At 39.5% G+C, this 16,636-nt stretch overlaps 1 protein-coding gene across 3 annotated transcripts in view; it reads right to left on the bottom strand.

Annotated features, from left to right (window-relative positions):
* LOC138758345 (adhesion G protein-coupled receptor E2-like) overlaps window positions 1-15,964 on the bottom strand; it is a 110,512-nt gene extending 94,548 nt beyond the window's left edge. For 2 of the 3 annotated variants that reach the window (XM_069927129.1, XM_069927130.1), the window contains exon 1: window positions 15,863-15,962. In XM_069927129.1, the coding sequence (XP_069783230.1) occupies window positions 15,863-15,887 (25 nt within the window). In that variant the 5' untranslated portion in view covers window positions 15,888-15,962. Of the gene's footprint in view, window positions 1-6,461; window positions 6,594-15,862 lie in introns of all 3 variants that reach the window. The other variant, XM_069927128.1, reaches the window with a different exon arrangement.
* Window positions 15,965-16,636: the final 672 nt, after the last annotated feature.

The following is a 16,636-nucleotide window of genomic DNA, read 5'->3' as shown; positions in this document are numbered from 1 at the left end:
TAATTCAATTATATACTTTCTGTTTGAATTTATTATAATTGATGATATATGATTTAAAAATTAAAAATAAAATATTAAAAAAAAAACTAGTGCCTAACTCCCTGAACTCACCTTACAGGACCTCCTCACCCTTCCTACCCAAATCATTGATCCCTATATGGAGCACAACATCTGGGTGCTCACCCTCCTTCCTGAGAATGTCTTGAACTCAATCTGAGATATCTTGGACCCTGGCACTAAGGAGGCAACATGCCACCCAGGATACGCAATCTCTTCCACGGAACATCTTAGCTGTCCCCCGAACTATGGAATCCCCTATCAATACAGCTTGCCTCTTCTCCACCCTTCCCTTCTTAGCTACAGGACCAGACTCCATGCCAGAGACTTGATCACTGTGCCTTGTCCCTGGTAGGTTGTTTCTTCCCAACACACCCCCCCCCCAACCCACAAAAGTATCCAAGATAGAATATTGAGGGAAACAACCACAGTGGTGCCCTGCCTGCCTGCCTGTTCCCTTTCCTTCTCCTGACTCACCCCTCTACTCTCCATCTGCCTCTTAGGTGTAATAGTACCCCTGTAACCCCTCTTCCTCCTGAAATGATCAGCATTCATCCAACTCCAGCTCCAATTCCTAGGTTTGTCAGGAGCTGCAGCTTGATCCACTTCTCACAGATGAAATCGTTGGGATGCTGCAAGACGAGCATTCCCTTGGCTTGGCTGCTAGGTCTATTAATAGAGGAAAAAAAATATGATATCTAATGCCCATCCTTACCTGCACCTACCTACTGAATCTTTTTTTTTCTCTCAAATAGGGTGGCCTTTTCTTAATTCAACTCCTGCACCATAGCCTCAGCCTCTTCTCGCCAAAGTCTCTTGCGCCAAAGCCTTACCACTCGGGCTCAGTCCATTCCAATGATAACTGCTCAGTCCCTCACTCTTATAGTGATGTCCGGGTCACCTGACTTCAATCACCCTTCAACTGTTTAATTTGATTTGTGCAATCTGCTGAATCTCCCATTTAACCCTTTTTGTCTTCAACTTGATTATAGATACAGATAGAAACCTCATCTACAGAACGTGTCTGCAGATCAGGGGTGGCACGGTTGACTAAGCAGTTGGCACAATGCCTTAACAGCACCAGTGATCGGGACCAGGGTTCGAATCCTGTGCAGTCTGTAAGGAGTTTTTACATTCTCCTGTGTCTGTGTGGGTTTTCCCAGGGGGCTCTGGTTTCCTTCCATTAAATGAAATGTACCGGGGGGGGGGTTAGATTAATTGGAAAGCATGTGCTTGTGGGGCGGAAATGGCTGCATGCTTAAATTTAAAGATTAATTTTTCAAATTTAAAAATTTGAAAAATTTTAAAAAATTAGGCAGCTGACTAGACTGAGAATTTAGACGCCATAACACATTAAAGGAGGGGGAGGTTATCTAGAGATTTTGTTCCATGTGGCAGTCACACCTTTTACTGTAGTTTAGAGGTACAGGGAAGAGTGAGACTACATGTGGCTATGGGAGTCAAGACGTGTTAGAGGAACTGCAGCCCTTGTTCACTCCACCAATTCTACGGTTGATAAAAAAAAAACCAGATTTATCACTATGGATGTAAAATTAACTTTTAGATTTCAAAAGTTGGCATTTGGCAGTGTATGATGAGAGAAGATCAAATTTAGTTTTAAGTTCAATCCGTTTTTTAGTTTGAGTGTACCTAACCATTTAATTGGCTAGGTACACTCAGATATTCCTTTTCTTTTTTACAGTATATGAAATAATTTTCCACTTAAGAAGAGTTTTTAACTAGAGGTCTCAGAAGAGAGATTGGTATAAAAAAGAAAACTATAAATAAATTTTATAAATTTAACAAAGTCCCTATCTGATAATACTTCAACATACGTTATGGATTTGGTTTCAATTTCACAAATTTTTAAATTAAAACACCAGTGTCTTATCTTGAGGAAGCTAAGAAAGGTTCCATGACATCACTAAAAAATTTAAAGATTTATACAAGTTTAATTTTTTCCCTTTGATTGACTCTGTGAAACACTTTCTAGATGGTCTCTGTTGGCCATCACTTTAGTAGGTTGTACAAATGCTATCAAGATGATAATTTTACCCAAATGTTTGTATATATTTCAAGCAGTTGCAGTTTTTGACAATTATTGACTCTAAAATTTCTTCTTGTATATGGAACAATAAAAATGTCAGGTTGAGTAAATTTCATTTGCATAAATTAGAGAAAGATGGTGGTATGGCTTTATTTAATCTGAGATGTTATTATCAGGCCATTAATATCAGAAATTTTATTTTCTGGGTATATTATTCTGCCAAATTTGGACAGATTTGGAATGAAATCTGTACTGAGGTATTCATTCACTTCCATATTGGGAGCTGCTCTTCCTGTTGCACTTTGTATGATTAGTTGACATAATTTTAACCGGATAGTTAAACATACATTATGGATTGGGTTTCAATTTCACAAACGTTTGGATTTAAAAATGTTAGTTTATCTAGTACTATTTATCTCAACTCTTTTTTTTTCCTCATCCTCTATAATGGATCAAGCCTTTTCTTTTTGGAAAAGCAAAGAAATTGTCTATTTTTTGGATCTATTTATAGATGGATGTTTAATGTTTTTTGAATAAGATATTACCTAACTTTCCTCTATCATATCAACCTGATCTGGTTGATACTCTTTTTTATTTGAATCTTTCCCAGAAGGGTTTAATAGGGAATATTTACAATAATTTATTAAAATTGCAATCAGTCTCTAATGACAAAATTAGAGGAGCTTGGGACCAAAACTTCAATCACTTCTCCCAGAGGAACTTTGGGAAAAGATTTTTGGAATGGTTAACATCTCTTCACTATGTGATTCAGTTTAAAGTGGTACATTGGGTTCATATTTCGAAAGATAGATTGGACCATATCTTTCCTAATGGTAATCCCATGTGGAATATGAAAATCATAACTGGCCAGCACTACACATATGTTTTGGTCTTGCTCTGTACTGGAGAGACTTTGTCAATTACACTGGGTATTAGATTGCAACCTAATCCACTGGCTGCTATTTTTGGAATTAGTTCCAGAGGTGGGTCCAGTTCCCACTTCTGCACATCGGGTTGTGGTCTTTACTGCACTGTTGGCCTGAAGAGCCATTTTATTTAAATAGAAAGATCCTAATTCACCTCTTTCGATGAAGTGATTCCCTCAAGTTATGTCATGTTGAAGTTTAGAAAAAAATTAGAAGTTGAACTTTTGATACCTCTGTTAAATTTGAAGAGACTCGGTGTCCTGTTATAAACTATTTTTGTATGAGTTAATTTGTATTTTGACTTAACTCTCCATGCTGTTTGGATTTTTGTTGTTTTTTTTTATTGGCAAGGACCAGATTGTACTGATTTGTTGTCGTGAATCCTCGGTTTAGGCTGCCCGACACTTTTTATTTACTGTTTTTTGTTTATAGGTTGGACAAGGCTTTAATAACATTTTTTTCCTTTTTTTGAGGAGAAAGGAATAACATTGTTCAATATGTTAGAATGTTCTACAATGTATTCTGTATGGCAATATATTGATGTTTCTGTTTTTACTGTTCATTTCTGGATTCTAAGCTCCTCGTGTATCATTTACTGTAATGTGTTTAATAAAATGATTGAAAAAGGAAGGAAGGTTCAGTAACATTTTATCCGCCATGATCAGATATTACAATGCACTGTGATATTCACAAGAATGAGTTAATAAATGATTATCAACAAAAATCTTGAGTAAATGCAATGAACAGGGGAAAATATTCTCTATTGGTGGAATAAAAGAAATGGTAAATATCTGAAATGCCATAATCTGATTTTAAAAAAAGAATATACTAATAGGGCAGATTGGTTTAATGTGATCGGGTTGGAAGATGAATGATCCAGGATAGGGTCCAACCAACATTTGAAATCCCCATCTAGAATTAAATGAGTATAAACTTAAATCCAGCAAGGAAGTTAAAATAATTTCAAAATACCCCAAAACATCAATATTAAGAGTACAAACATTTGTGAAAAACCACAATTTTATCATGTAATTTCCATAAAATAATAACAAATCAAACATTAGAGTCTGAAACAACCTAAAAGAAATATTCTAATTAATGAGAACTGATACCTCTCTAGATTCAGCTTGAAATGAACAATGATATTGCTACCTCTTCCACCACATCAGGTGTGAAACATCACTGCCATGTATCTGTGCTTCCTGTAAAACTGTAATTGCAGCTTTGTTGTTTTAAATGTGAAACCACTTTCCTTAATTTCACTGGATGATTTAAACCTCTCACATTCCAACTCAAGAATTCAGTAGGATTAGCCATGATCACTCAATTATCGAAAATATACACTAAAAGTAAAACTAGTTTCAGAAATCCAAATGAACATGTGCAAAACTGAGTTCATGCAGAATACTCTGTCTTAAATACACCCAATGACCCAACAACAAATTCCACAGATTTACTATCCTCTGGCTGAAGAAATTCCTCCACATTCTAAGTGGACACCCTTCAATCCTGAAGTTGTGCCCTCTTGTTACTCTCCCACCAAGGGAAACAGCCTTTCTAGATCTACTCTCTCCATACCTTTCAACATTCAAAATGTTTAATTGAGAACCCCCTCATTCTCCTAAATGCCAACAAATTCAGGGCTGTGAAACACTCTTCATATGATAACCGTTTCATTCCTGGAATCATTCTAGTGAAGCTCCTCTGAATCCTCTCCAATGTCAGCATATCGTTCCTTAAACAAGGAGCCCAAAACTGCTCTCAATAATCCATGAGGTTTCACCAGTGTCTTATAAAGCCACAACATCATATCCCTGCTCTTATATTCTCTTCCTCTTGAAAACACAATTCAAGTATTCTGTTTGCCTTCTTCACCACTGACTTAACCAGTAAGTTTACTTTCAGGTTATCCTGCGTGAGGATTCCTAGGTCCCTTTGCATCTGGGGATTTTCAATTTTCTCCCCATTTAGAAAATAGTCTATTCATTTATTTTTTCTACCAAAGTGCATGACCGTATGCTTTCCAACATTGTATTTCATTCCAGTGATCATTGGGATATCACAGGTGGAGAGGGTGAGAAATTTTAAGTTTTTGGGAGTCACTATCTCAGAGGAACTTTCCTGGGCCCAACACACTAATGGCATCATTAAAAAAGCAAGTCAGTGCCTCTACTTCCTCAGGAGTTTCCAGAGATTTGGTATGACATTGGAAACCCTGGCAAATTTCTGCAGAGGTGTGATGGAAAGTGTGCTAACCAGTTGTATCACAGACTGGTATAGGGACATCAATGCTGCTGAGTGTAAAGCCCTCCAAAAGGTAGTGGACACAGCCCAGGACATCACATGCAAAACCCTCCTCACCATTGAGAACCTCTATAGGGAACGCTGCCATCGGAGAGCAGCAGCAATGGTCAAGGATTCACACCACCTAGCACACACTCTGTTCTCGCTGCTGACATTGGGAAAGAGGTATCGGTGCCACAAGACTCACACCACCAGATTCAGGAATAAGTGCTACCCTTCCACCATCAGATTCCTCCACAACAAACTCAATCAGGGACTCATTTACTTTTGCATTTTGTAGATTTTTTTTCTCTCTCTGCAGTGTACTGTCAGTTGTTTACTGTTCTTTATTTGTTTACATTTGTATATTGTGTACTTTGTTTGCACGTTATCAAAAAGTGTAATTCTGCCACACCCACAGGAAAAGGAATCTCAGGGTGATGTGTGCATGTACTCTGACAATAAGCCCGCGCTGTTTCCGTGGCAGCTGGTATTTTTACAGTCACTGCTTTTGTCAAATTTTCTGGTGTTTTAGCAACAATATTGTGGTCCTTAGTATTTGTGAACTGAGATCAATAACCATTTTGAGAATGAAGTTGCATGATATTGAAATTTAAAGGAGTAATTTTAATTTACTAGTTGTTTATCTCACTACTATTGCCGTTACCTTCAGTGATCTATGGGAATTATGATTTACAAGTAACATAAGCACAAAAAAACATTACTAAGGATTCTGTCTGGTCTCATACAGGAGGTCGTTTGGAGAAGTGGGGGGTAACTGGAGGGGGACTAATATCCTTGTGGGAAGGCTTGCTAGTGTTCATCCAGGGGATTTAAACTAGATTTGCAGGGGGATGGGAACCAGAGTAGATAGAGGAGTGGAGGAGGCAAAAGATGTTAAGACTGCTATAGACAGAAATGAAAGGGTTGTGGGTGGCAGAAATAAAGCTCTCAGGTGCATTTACTTCAATGCAAGGAGTATTGTTGTAAAGACTGACCAACTTAGAGTGTGGATTGGCACTTGGAATTATGACATTAGCCACTTTCAGGTGGCCACAATACCTGACTGTAAAACCGCACATTGTACTCCTATGCGACTGTTGGGTGGCCACCTGAAACTGGAGTACCCGGCCAGGAGGTCTACTTACCTAACTCTTCTCCAGTAGGTGTGATATCCTGCTTGGAGTATCCTCCATTGCAGCTGAAAGCAGCAGGGGCTGCCAGGGGGTGGGCTGATGATGTCGCGGTGACATCGTCAGCCATCATCTCTGTCCTGTATACTGCAGAGATATCGCAAGACAAGAGAGAGCAGGGAATGAAGATCGCTCATGTAAAGTGGGAGATTCTGCCATAAAACATCGGGGTTAGGACTCAACGTACATGCACTTCAGCCATTCAAGTCATCACATCAACAGTTAATAGGTTGGGAAAGCTCCCATGGTGCACCACATCTCCAACTGTTCCCTGACATAGTCATGTTTATATTTTGAGTGGTAGTATTTGGATTGCTGGTGGAAAAACAAATTAAAGTACTCCTCATTTCAGATGTAAAACACTAAAGTCTGCAGACACCGTGATTGCAGAACAAAATGCTCGAGAAATTCAGTAGGTCAGACAGCATACTTCACACAGCAAAGATAAAGGTACATGATCAAAGTGTTGGGATTCAGCCCTACATTTCAGAGTCTGATAAATGTAACATCAAGCTTTCGGATTCAACTTGAGCGAATCATGGGGTCATCATGTTGAACTGTAAAGGGTCCAAATGCAATGAGATTGGAAAATATTTGTCTTATAAAGCAGGTGCTTCAGACACACGAACATGCCACTGGGGCAGCATATTCCTATCCAGAAGGAAAAAAGTCCGATTCTTAGTTCGTCCATTTGTTTATTCTATTTTCTCCGCCATCAACCTTGTTTACTAATTCAAGCCATATAATGGTAGGCTTCCTCAATGGGGTTTGGTGTTCAGCTGTGGTGCCCCTGCACCATCCTGTAATGATGCAAGATCTTGCCCCATTTTCTATTCTTGACGGGTCATTTCAAAACACTTGTGTGCAAAAGTGCTGGAGAAACCAAGCAGGTCATGCAGCGTCCATAGGAAGCAAAAGGCAAATGCCATTTCGAGCCTAAAAAGTCAATTTAAAAAAAAACTTTTGCTGAATTTTGTATTTCTCCAGTAATTTTGTGTACTGCTCTAGGCCTCAACATCTGCAGGTTTTCTTGTTTACATTAATTCTAGACTGACCATTCCCAAAATTAAAACTTCAAAGCACTTTAGTTTTGAAAGTTAAACACACTTTTCCCCCACAATTCCTTTCCCTGACCTTTAACTGAATGAGGTCAGGGCGGAATCCAAAGCATGGGTGGGAGTAGGCCACAGTCCTGAGGAGCCGGGGGAGGAGTGGCATTTCTCATTAGGGAAATATCACAGCTGTGCTCAGGCAGAGGACAGACTGGAGGGATCGTCTACGGAGGCCATATGGGGTGGAGCTGAGGAACGAGGTTGTATTATAGACCACACAATAGTCAATGAGAATTGGAGGTGCAAATCTGCAGGGAAATAGCAAACAGCTGCAAGAAACAAAGTTGCGATAGTAGGTGATTTTAATTTTCAACACACATACTGACTGGAACTCCTATACTGTAAAAGAGCTGAAGGGTTTAAATTTTGTCAAATATGTTCAGAAACGTTTTACAAATCAATTTATCAAATACCAACCGGAGAGAGTGCAATACTGGATCTCCAATTGGAGAACAAGACAGGACAGGTGACAGGGATCACAAAGGAATAGAAGTGGGCCACTTGTCCCATTGAGTCTGTTCTGAGACTTGACCCCAAGCTGAACTATACTCACAACTACTTCCAATTACCAGCTTTTTCGCCCATATACCATGACACCCCAACCAATTAGATACTTATCAATCTCCTGCTTAAACTTTCCCAGTAATTTGGCCTCCTCTGCTGTATGCGGCAGTGAGTTCCACAGATCCACGACCCTCTGATGAAAGAAGTTCTTCATTTGTTTTGAATGGACAACTTCCACCTTGAAAACTGACCTCTTGTCCTCGATTCACCCACCAAAGGAAATATTATATACATCTACTGTCAAAACCTTTCAAAATTTGAAAGGTCTCTATGAGATCCCCTCTCATTCTTCTATACTCCAATGAATACAGTCTAAGAGCTGCCAAATGTTCCTCATTAGCCCCTGCATTCCAGGAATCATGCTAGTAAATCTCCTCTGCTCCCTCTCCAACAGTTCTCCAAATGAGGTCTCATCAGTGCCCCACTGAGCCTCATCAACACCTCTTTACTCTTGTACACTATTCCTCTTGAAATGAATGCCAACATAGCATTCACTTTTTCACTACCAATCCCTCCTAGTCATCAACTTTTAGGTTTCTCAGCACAAGGATTGAATTTTCTCCCCATCCAGATAGTTCTCTGCCTGTTTATTTCCATCGCCTAAACACTTCTCAACATTGTACTTCATCTGCCATATTTTTGCCCAGTCTCCCAATCTGTCTATCTCCCTCTGCAACTTTATGGTTTCAACTCTTCCTGCTCCGCCTCCTATCTAGGTGTCATCTACAAATATGGCCACAAAACCATTCAATCCACAATCCAAATCATTAACATAAATTGTAAACAGTAGCGGCCCCAAACTGACCCCTGTGGAACCCCGCTTGTTTTAGGCAGCCAAACCAAGCAGGATCCCTTTATTTCAACCCTTTGCTTCCTGCTTATCAGTCAGTTTTCTATCCAATCTAATATCCCTATAATTCCAAGGACTCTCATCTTATTAAGCAGCCTAACATATCAAAAGTCTTTTGAAAATCCAAATATACAACATCCACCGCCTCCCCTTTGTCCATCCTACATGAGATTTCTTTTAAAAAGATCTAATCGGTTGGTCAGGCAGGATCTACCCTTCAAAATAAAGAAAAAATATGCCATCTTGGACTGGTCTTGTATCTCTAGGTATTTCATAACCACATCTTTTAGGATCAACTAATTCCTTCCAAACCACTAATGTCAGACTAATAGGCCTATAGTTTCCTTTTCTGTCTCCCACCTTAAACAGCAGAACCACATTTGCAACCTTCCAATCCCCTGGAATTATGCCAGAGTCGACCATCTTCTGGAAAAATCACCACCAATGGGTCCAAAATCTCCAAAGCCACCTCTTTCAGAACCAGTCCATGAGATTTATCAATCTTTAATCTTTAATTCATTCACTATTTCTCTAGTAATAGTAACTGTATCTAGATCTACTCCCTGAAACCACTGTCAGCAATATTACCAATGTCCTCCACAGTGAAGACTGACAAAATATTGATCAAGTTCCTCTGCCATCTGTTATCCATTACAACTTGCTCAGTATCATTTTCTCTCTGTCCTATGTCAATACACATTTCTCTTTTATATTTTTATACATTGTTTGCCAATCTTCTTTCACAATTTATCTTTTCTTTCCTAATGACTGTCTCTTTATGTAAGTTTCTAAGAGATTCCCAGTCCTGCTTTCTCACTAAATTAGCCTTCCTTGCATGCCCTCCCCTTTGCTTTCATCTTGGCCTTCACCTCTTTTGTTAGCCACACAAATATCATCTTTCCTTTGACTAATTTCCTTTTCCTTGGAATAGCTCTATTCTTCATTTTTTTATTACTTGTAAAAATAGCTTCCATTCATACGCTGCCATCCCTCCAACCTGTTTGCTTTTCCAGTCAACTTGAGCAAGTTCCTTTCTCATACTACTGTAATTTCCTTTATTCCACTGAAAAATTGAATAACATCTTTTCCTTTTCAAAATTGAAACTAAATTCAACCATGTTATGATTGCTAATTCCTAGAGGCTCTAATATCTTTCATGACCTCAGGTTCATTTCACATGACCCAATCCAGAACTGCAGATCCACTGTTGGGCTTATCAACAAGCAGTTCCAAACGAAAACATCCCTTAATCTTTCTTCAAACTCTCTTTCCTGGGATCCAGTATTTTCCTGCCCTTCCCAATTCCCACCCACTCACATTAAAAATCACCATAATTATTTTGACATTATCCTTGTAACATGCCCTTTCTATTTCCAGCTGTAACTCAGTCAACTTCCCAGCTGTTGTTTGGTGGTCTGCATATAACTGCTAATATGGTATTTTTTACCCTTCTCATTTCTTAATTCAACCCATAATGATTCGCTTGCTTCTGACCCTATGTCCCTTCTTTCCATTGATTTAATGTCATTAAATATCAGAGCCACCCCTCCACTCTGCCCACCTGCTTATAGACTGCATATCCTTGGATATTCATTTCACAATCACATGCCTCATTGAGCCAGGTTTCAGCATTGGCCACAATATCATATTTTCTAAGCTGAATCGTGCAACCAGGTCATCTACTTTGTTTCGAACGCTACATGCATTTAAGTTCAGTTCCCCGAGACCCACTACTGATATCATTTTCACTGGATTCCTGTTGAACAGCCCCTTCTCCTGCCTGCTCACCTGCCCTTCATGTTTGTCATCGTTGACTGACTTTTCTATTTTTCCCTTCTCCATCATAGTTTCCTGTCTCCCTACTACCCAAATCTCTCATTTTGATATCCCCCCAAACTATTTAAACCCTCCACAACGGCTCTAGCAAACCCTCCTGCCAGGAAATTTGTCCCCCTCCAGTTCAGGAACAGCCCTTTTTTTTTTAAAGATGTCTCACCTTTCCCAGAAATAATCCAGGAATCTGAAGTCATGCCCCCTGCACCAAATCTTCAGCCACATATTCATCAGCCATAACTTCCTATTTGTGACCTGTCTAGCACATTGCACAGGCACCAATCCCAAGATACCACCTTTGAGGTTCTACCTATTAACTTATTTCCTATCTCCCTAAATTCTCATTCTACTCCTATCTACATCATTGGTTCCCACATGGACCACAACACCCAGTTGCTCCCCTTCCAGAATGCTGTGGAGGCAACAAACCAACCAGGAGTCTTAATACATTCCAACAAACCTCCTGTCTGCCTTCCTAACCAACAAGTCCCCTATTACTAAGGTTCTCCTCAGCCCTTCCCTTCTGATCCAAGGTGCCAGCTTGTGCCAAAGACATTTGTCCTTGGTAGATCATCCCCACCAACAGTATCCTTATTTTCAGTGTGAACATCCACAGGGGTACTCTAAACTACCTATGCCTTCCTTTTTCCTCCCCAGATAGTCACCTAGCTATCCATGTCCTATTTGGAGTGTCTCATTCTGCCTCCTGCAGAATCTACAGTTCATCCAACTCCATTTGAAACTCACTCTGAAAGTAGCCAGAGCTAAATGTACTTTCTGCAGGTATGGCTGACTCAGACAACTATACTATCCCAGATCTCCCACATCCCATATCTGGAGCAATCTACAATCCTAGGTGACTCCATTAACTTGTACGATAAACTTCCATACCTGGACCTACCTCCCCAGTTTCAAACAAGCAGCTCTCCTCAACAAGGAAGCTGAGAGACACATAATATCCCTGAACTACTCCTCACCAACATCAGGACTGTTTCTCCTTTTATGTAGCCTAAAGTCTAGCAACACAACTACTGTGCAGCCCTAGACAATTTTCACTATTTCTCACACTTGTCTTCATCTATCCAATCACAGCCTCAACACTTAACAGCAATAAATTACTTAACCGTTTAACTCTTGCATGTGTAAGGGAACACCTTATATCCAGTGATCATAAAAATATTAGTTTCAAGATATTTATGGAATAAGGATAGGTCTGGTCAGGGCCAATGCCAGACCATTTTGCACCCTAGGCAGGGCTGAATGTGGTGGGGTGGGGTGAACTGACCAAGCTGAGGGAGGGGGCTAACTGAGCTGAGGTGATAGGGCTGTTGGAATCTCTCTTCAACAGTGCCCTGCTGATGTCTACACTCTTGGCGGATGCCTAGTTGGCCTAATTGTAGCATCAGCCCTAGGTCTGGTCTTCAGGTGGAGATTCTAAATTAGAGAAAGCAATTTTGTGGAAATAAGAAAGGATCTAGAAAGTGTGGATTGGGATAGATTGTTTTATGTAAGTGGAGGACCTTCAAAGGTGGAATTTTGAGAGTACAGAGTTTGTATGTTCCAGTCAGGATTAAAGGTAAAATTAAAAGTTAAGAGGCATAAGAAACCAAAGAATATTGGGGACATGGTTAAGAAGAAGAGGGAGGTGTGTAGCAGTTATATGCAACATGGAGCAAATAAGGTACTTGAGGAGTATAGAAAATGCAGAAAAAAATAAGAAGAATATCAGGAAGGTCTAAAAGAAGACACAAGGTTGTTTTAGCAGTCAAGGTGAAGGAAAATCCAAAGGGCTTCTATAGGAATATTAAAATCAAAATGATGGTAAGGGATAAAGTTAGTCTGCTTGAAGATCAGCTATATTTGGAGCTAGAAGAGATGGGGGAGATCTTAAATCATTTTTTTTTACATCTGAATTTACTCAGGAAACTAGCATAGAGTCTAGGAAAGTGAGGCAAACAAGCAGTGACCTGTACAGATTAAAAAGGAGGAAGTGCTTGCTGTCTTAAAGCGAGTAAAGGTGAATAAATCTCCAGGGCCTGACAAGGTATTCCTTCTAACCTTGAGGAAACCTAATGCAGAAATTTCAGGGCCCTGGCAGATATATTTAAAATGTCCTTAGCCCCAGGGGAGGTGTAGCTCACATTGTTTCATTGTTTAAAAAAGTCTCGAAAATTAACCCTGGAAATTATAGGTCAGTGATCCTGGTGTCAGTAGTAGGCAAATTATTGGAACGTGTTTGAAGAGATCAGATATACAAGTATTTTAGTAGTCAGGGACTGCTTGACAATAGTCAAAATGGCTTTTTGTGTGTGGTATTCATGTTTAAGCAATTTCACAGAGTTTTTTGAGGAAAATTGATGTAGGGAAGACTGTGGATGTTGTCAACATGGGCTTTAGTAAGGCCTTTGACAAGGTCCTACATGAAGGTGAATTAGGAAAGTTCAGATGCTCAGTATTCATGGGGAGATTGTGAACTGGATTCGACTTTGGGAGAAGCCACAGAGTGGTAGTGGATGATTGCCTCTCAAACTGGAGTTCTGTGACTAGAGGTGTGCCTCAAGGATCGGTGCGGGGACCATTGTGGTCTGTTGTCTACATCAATGATCTGGATGATAATGTGCTAAATTGGATCAGCAAGTTTGCAGATGCCACTAAGATTGGAGGTGTAGTAGACAGCAAGGAAGGCTTTCAAAGCTTGCAGCCGGAACTGGACCAACTGGAAAAATGAGCTGCAAAATGTGAGATGGAAATTATTGCAAACGAGTGTGAAGTGTTGCATTTTGGAAGGACAAACCAAGGTAGGACATACACTGTGAATGGTAGGGCACTAGGAGTGGAGTAGAACAGAAGCACTGGGAGTACAGATACACAATACCCTGAAATTGGTGCCACAGGTCGATAGGGTGGTAAAGAGAGCTTTTGGCATATTTGCCTTCATAAATCAAAGTACTGAGTATAGGGGTTGGAATGTAGTTATAGTTGTATCAGACACTGGTGAGGCCAAATTTGAAGTTTTGATCACCTAACTACAGGAAAGGTATCAATAAGATAGAAAGAGTACAGAGAAGATTTACTAGGATGTTGCCTGGACTTCGGGATCTGAGTTAAGCAGGTTAGGCTTTATTTCCCTGGAGCGCAGAAGAATGAGGGGAGATTTGATAGAGGTATTCAAAATTATGAGGGGAATAGACAGAGTAAATATAGGTAAGTTTTTTTCCACTGAGGGTTGGTGAGGTAACAAAGGTCAAGGATGAAATAAACAAAATTTAGGGGTTTCTTCACAAATAGAGTGGTGGGATTATGGAAAGAACTGTCAGTTGAAGTGATGAATGTGGGTTTAATTTTAACATTGAAGAAACATTTCGACAAGGTATAAGGATGGGAGGGGTAAAGGTTCCAAAATTGTTACATAATGCTACATTTAGAATGTAACACATGAAAGTCTTTCACCCTAAGGAGGGCTGAGAGTCGCCACTTTGTCCAGTATCCCTCACAGAAATGAGGCCCCACAATACCTGCTTTATAAGACCAGTGCTCTAACCACTGAGCTATCAGAGCTTATTGGAGGTTCAGTGGGACCAGGCAGAATCATAATTAGAGCTTGTTTTTTGTGGTGTTATGTTCTCTGGGTCCATCACGAGGGCTTATATTTGAGTTTCAATGCATTGTCCCCACTCGTTCACCATTCAACGTTCCCTGATAATGAAGAGGGACTCCACCTGATAGAGTCTTTCTCTATCAGGGAGAAGTTTGTGACAAATAAAGTAATCCAACATGCCTTGTTTGAGCTCACTAATTCAGTGCAGATTGGACATCTAGTACATTAAATGCGGAGTTAGTGGATCATCAATATATTAAATATTTGTACTGGAGCCGCAGTATTTTCACAGCAGTTATTCCCCAGCTCAAAGCCATGCTATTCTTGTCAATGCAAGATTATATCAATATGTGACACACAATTCCATTCACTGGTGTATTTGGTTCATATCTGCAAATTTCAAGCTAAATTAGGCATCAAACATGGGACCCCAGTTTTATATTTGTGACTAATGTTTGATGGGTGGTTCTCTCAATAAACTAGTGCTGAGTCACCACATACAATCCAAATCATAATATTGGTTCAACATAACATGACTTATTCAATTAAAACCTCATCTTACCATTTAGGAAAACAAAACTGCAGCCTGCTTCTTTATGTAAAGCTGCTTAATTCAAGTTATTTTGATAATTACATTTTTATACCAAATTGTCATTTTCAAGTTTATTAATTTTTGGTTTATTGTTTCTTTATTTTTGAGGGTGAGAAATGAGTTGTTGGGAAATAACATCTGTACTTTGGAAATTACGATTCTTTACATTTACAAATCTTGTGCAACCACAAGACATGTTCATGGCACATTGTGGAGTGCTATCTGAAAAGCCAGGGGATATATTAAAACATGCAAAACATATTCTCAGTAAATCTTATTGATTAGAAGAAATCCTTGGCCCCATCCTGAACGAGCTATCAAGTCTGCTCCTGCACTTTCTCCTCAGCCTTTGTTTTTCCTTTACATTAATTTTCCTTTGGAATCTTTTGCCATCGCCCTTTCAGACAATGGATTACAGATCCTAACAGTTTACTGTGTGACAACCAATCAAAGTTTCTGCCACTTTGCCGGCGTTTTTTTTGTTAATGTGTAGTCTGACACTGACCCGCTGGCCATGGAAATCCTCTCCCTAACAATATCAAACTCTCTTATTAGTTTCAGAGTTGACTCAGTGGCTCTGAGCTAGAAATAGATTGCAGTTTCTTCAAAGACTTAACTCAGAAGGTCTGGCAGATTTTAATACTTAATGTTCAAAATACTGAACTGGCTTTGATATGGTAACAAAAAAATAAAACTAAGAACTCAATGACTTGTCTTGTTAACTAAGAGTTAAACATTTTCTCTAGCCTTTTGATGGGGCAGAGGATTACAGTAAATCTTATTATTAGTGAAATAAATTGGACTTACCCAGTAGGAATCTCCTGAGTGCCATGTTGCCTCAAAGTGTCGTCAGAGAAACTTGGTGTAAAACTGTGCCGCATTACACAGTGAGCTCCACACCACATCCTCTGATTGTAACCATGACAGAATCAGGAAGTTGTTTCAAGTAAAGATGGAGCTCGAAGCTTTTTTTTAAATCATCCTTTGAATAATGGTCTGTGATTAATCAATGAATAATTGATGTGTTATCATTGCAGATAATCTCTGCAGACATTAGGAATTAATCATCAGTTTTTAAGAAAGGGTGAAGAAGTGCTATGTTTGGGACAGCTGTGTGTACATTTGGTTGGTTCAGGGCACTGACCATGCATCCAAACATCAACAGACCGCTTTGTGAAAAATAACAATTGATCTGTTCATGTGTTTAGTGAGTTTATGTTCTTGATGAACATTGTGATTGGATTATGACAATTTTAAACAATTTTGCGTTTAGTGGATGACTAGAGGATTTTAAAACTCTTCTCTAGAAGGACATGTTTTTCCCTATTTTTAACAGCCCATCTCGCAAAGACAGAAAGATCAACGTTTATATTTTTGAACACTCATGATGCATTGATGAGTTAGGTTAAAATTTATAAAATTTATAAAATGTTTATAAATACCAAACCTGCCCAGTCTGCAGAAAAAACACAGAAATGCTGGAGGAACTCAGCCAGTCTCGCAGCATCCATGGGAGGTAAAGATACATCATTGACACTTTGAGCCTGAGCCCTTCCTCGGGGTATGAGCAAAAAGCTGGCA

Source organism: Narcine bancroftii, chromosome 3 (assembly GCF_036971445.1).
Source record: "Narcine bancroftii isolate sNarBan1 chromosome 3, sNarBan1.hap1, whole genome shotgun sequence".
Classification (NCBI taxonomy): domain Eukaryota; kingdom Metazoa; phylum Chordata; class Chondrichthyes; order Torpediniformes; family Narcinidae; genus Narcine; species Narcine bancroftii.
Note: the sequence above shows the minus strand (reverse complement) of the source record. Positions and strands in the feature narration are given on the sequence as shown.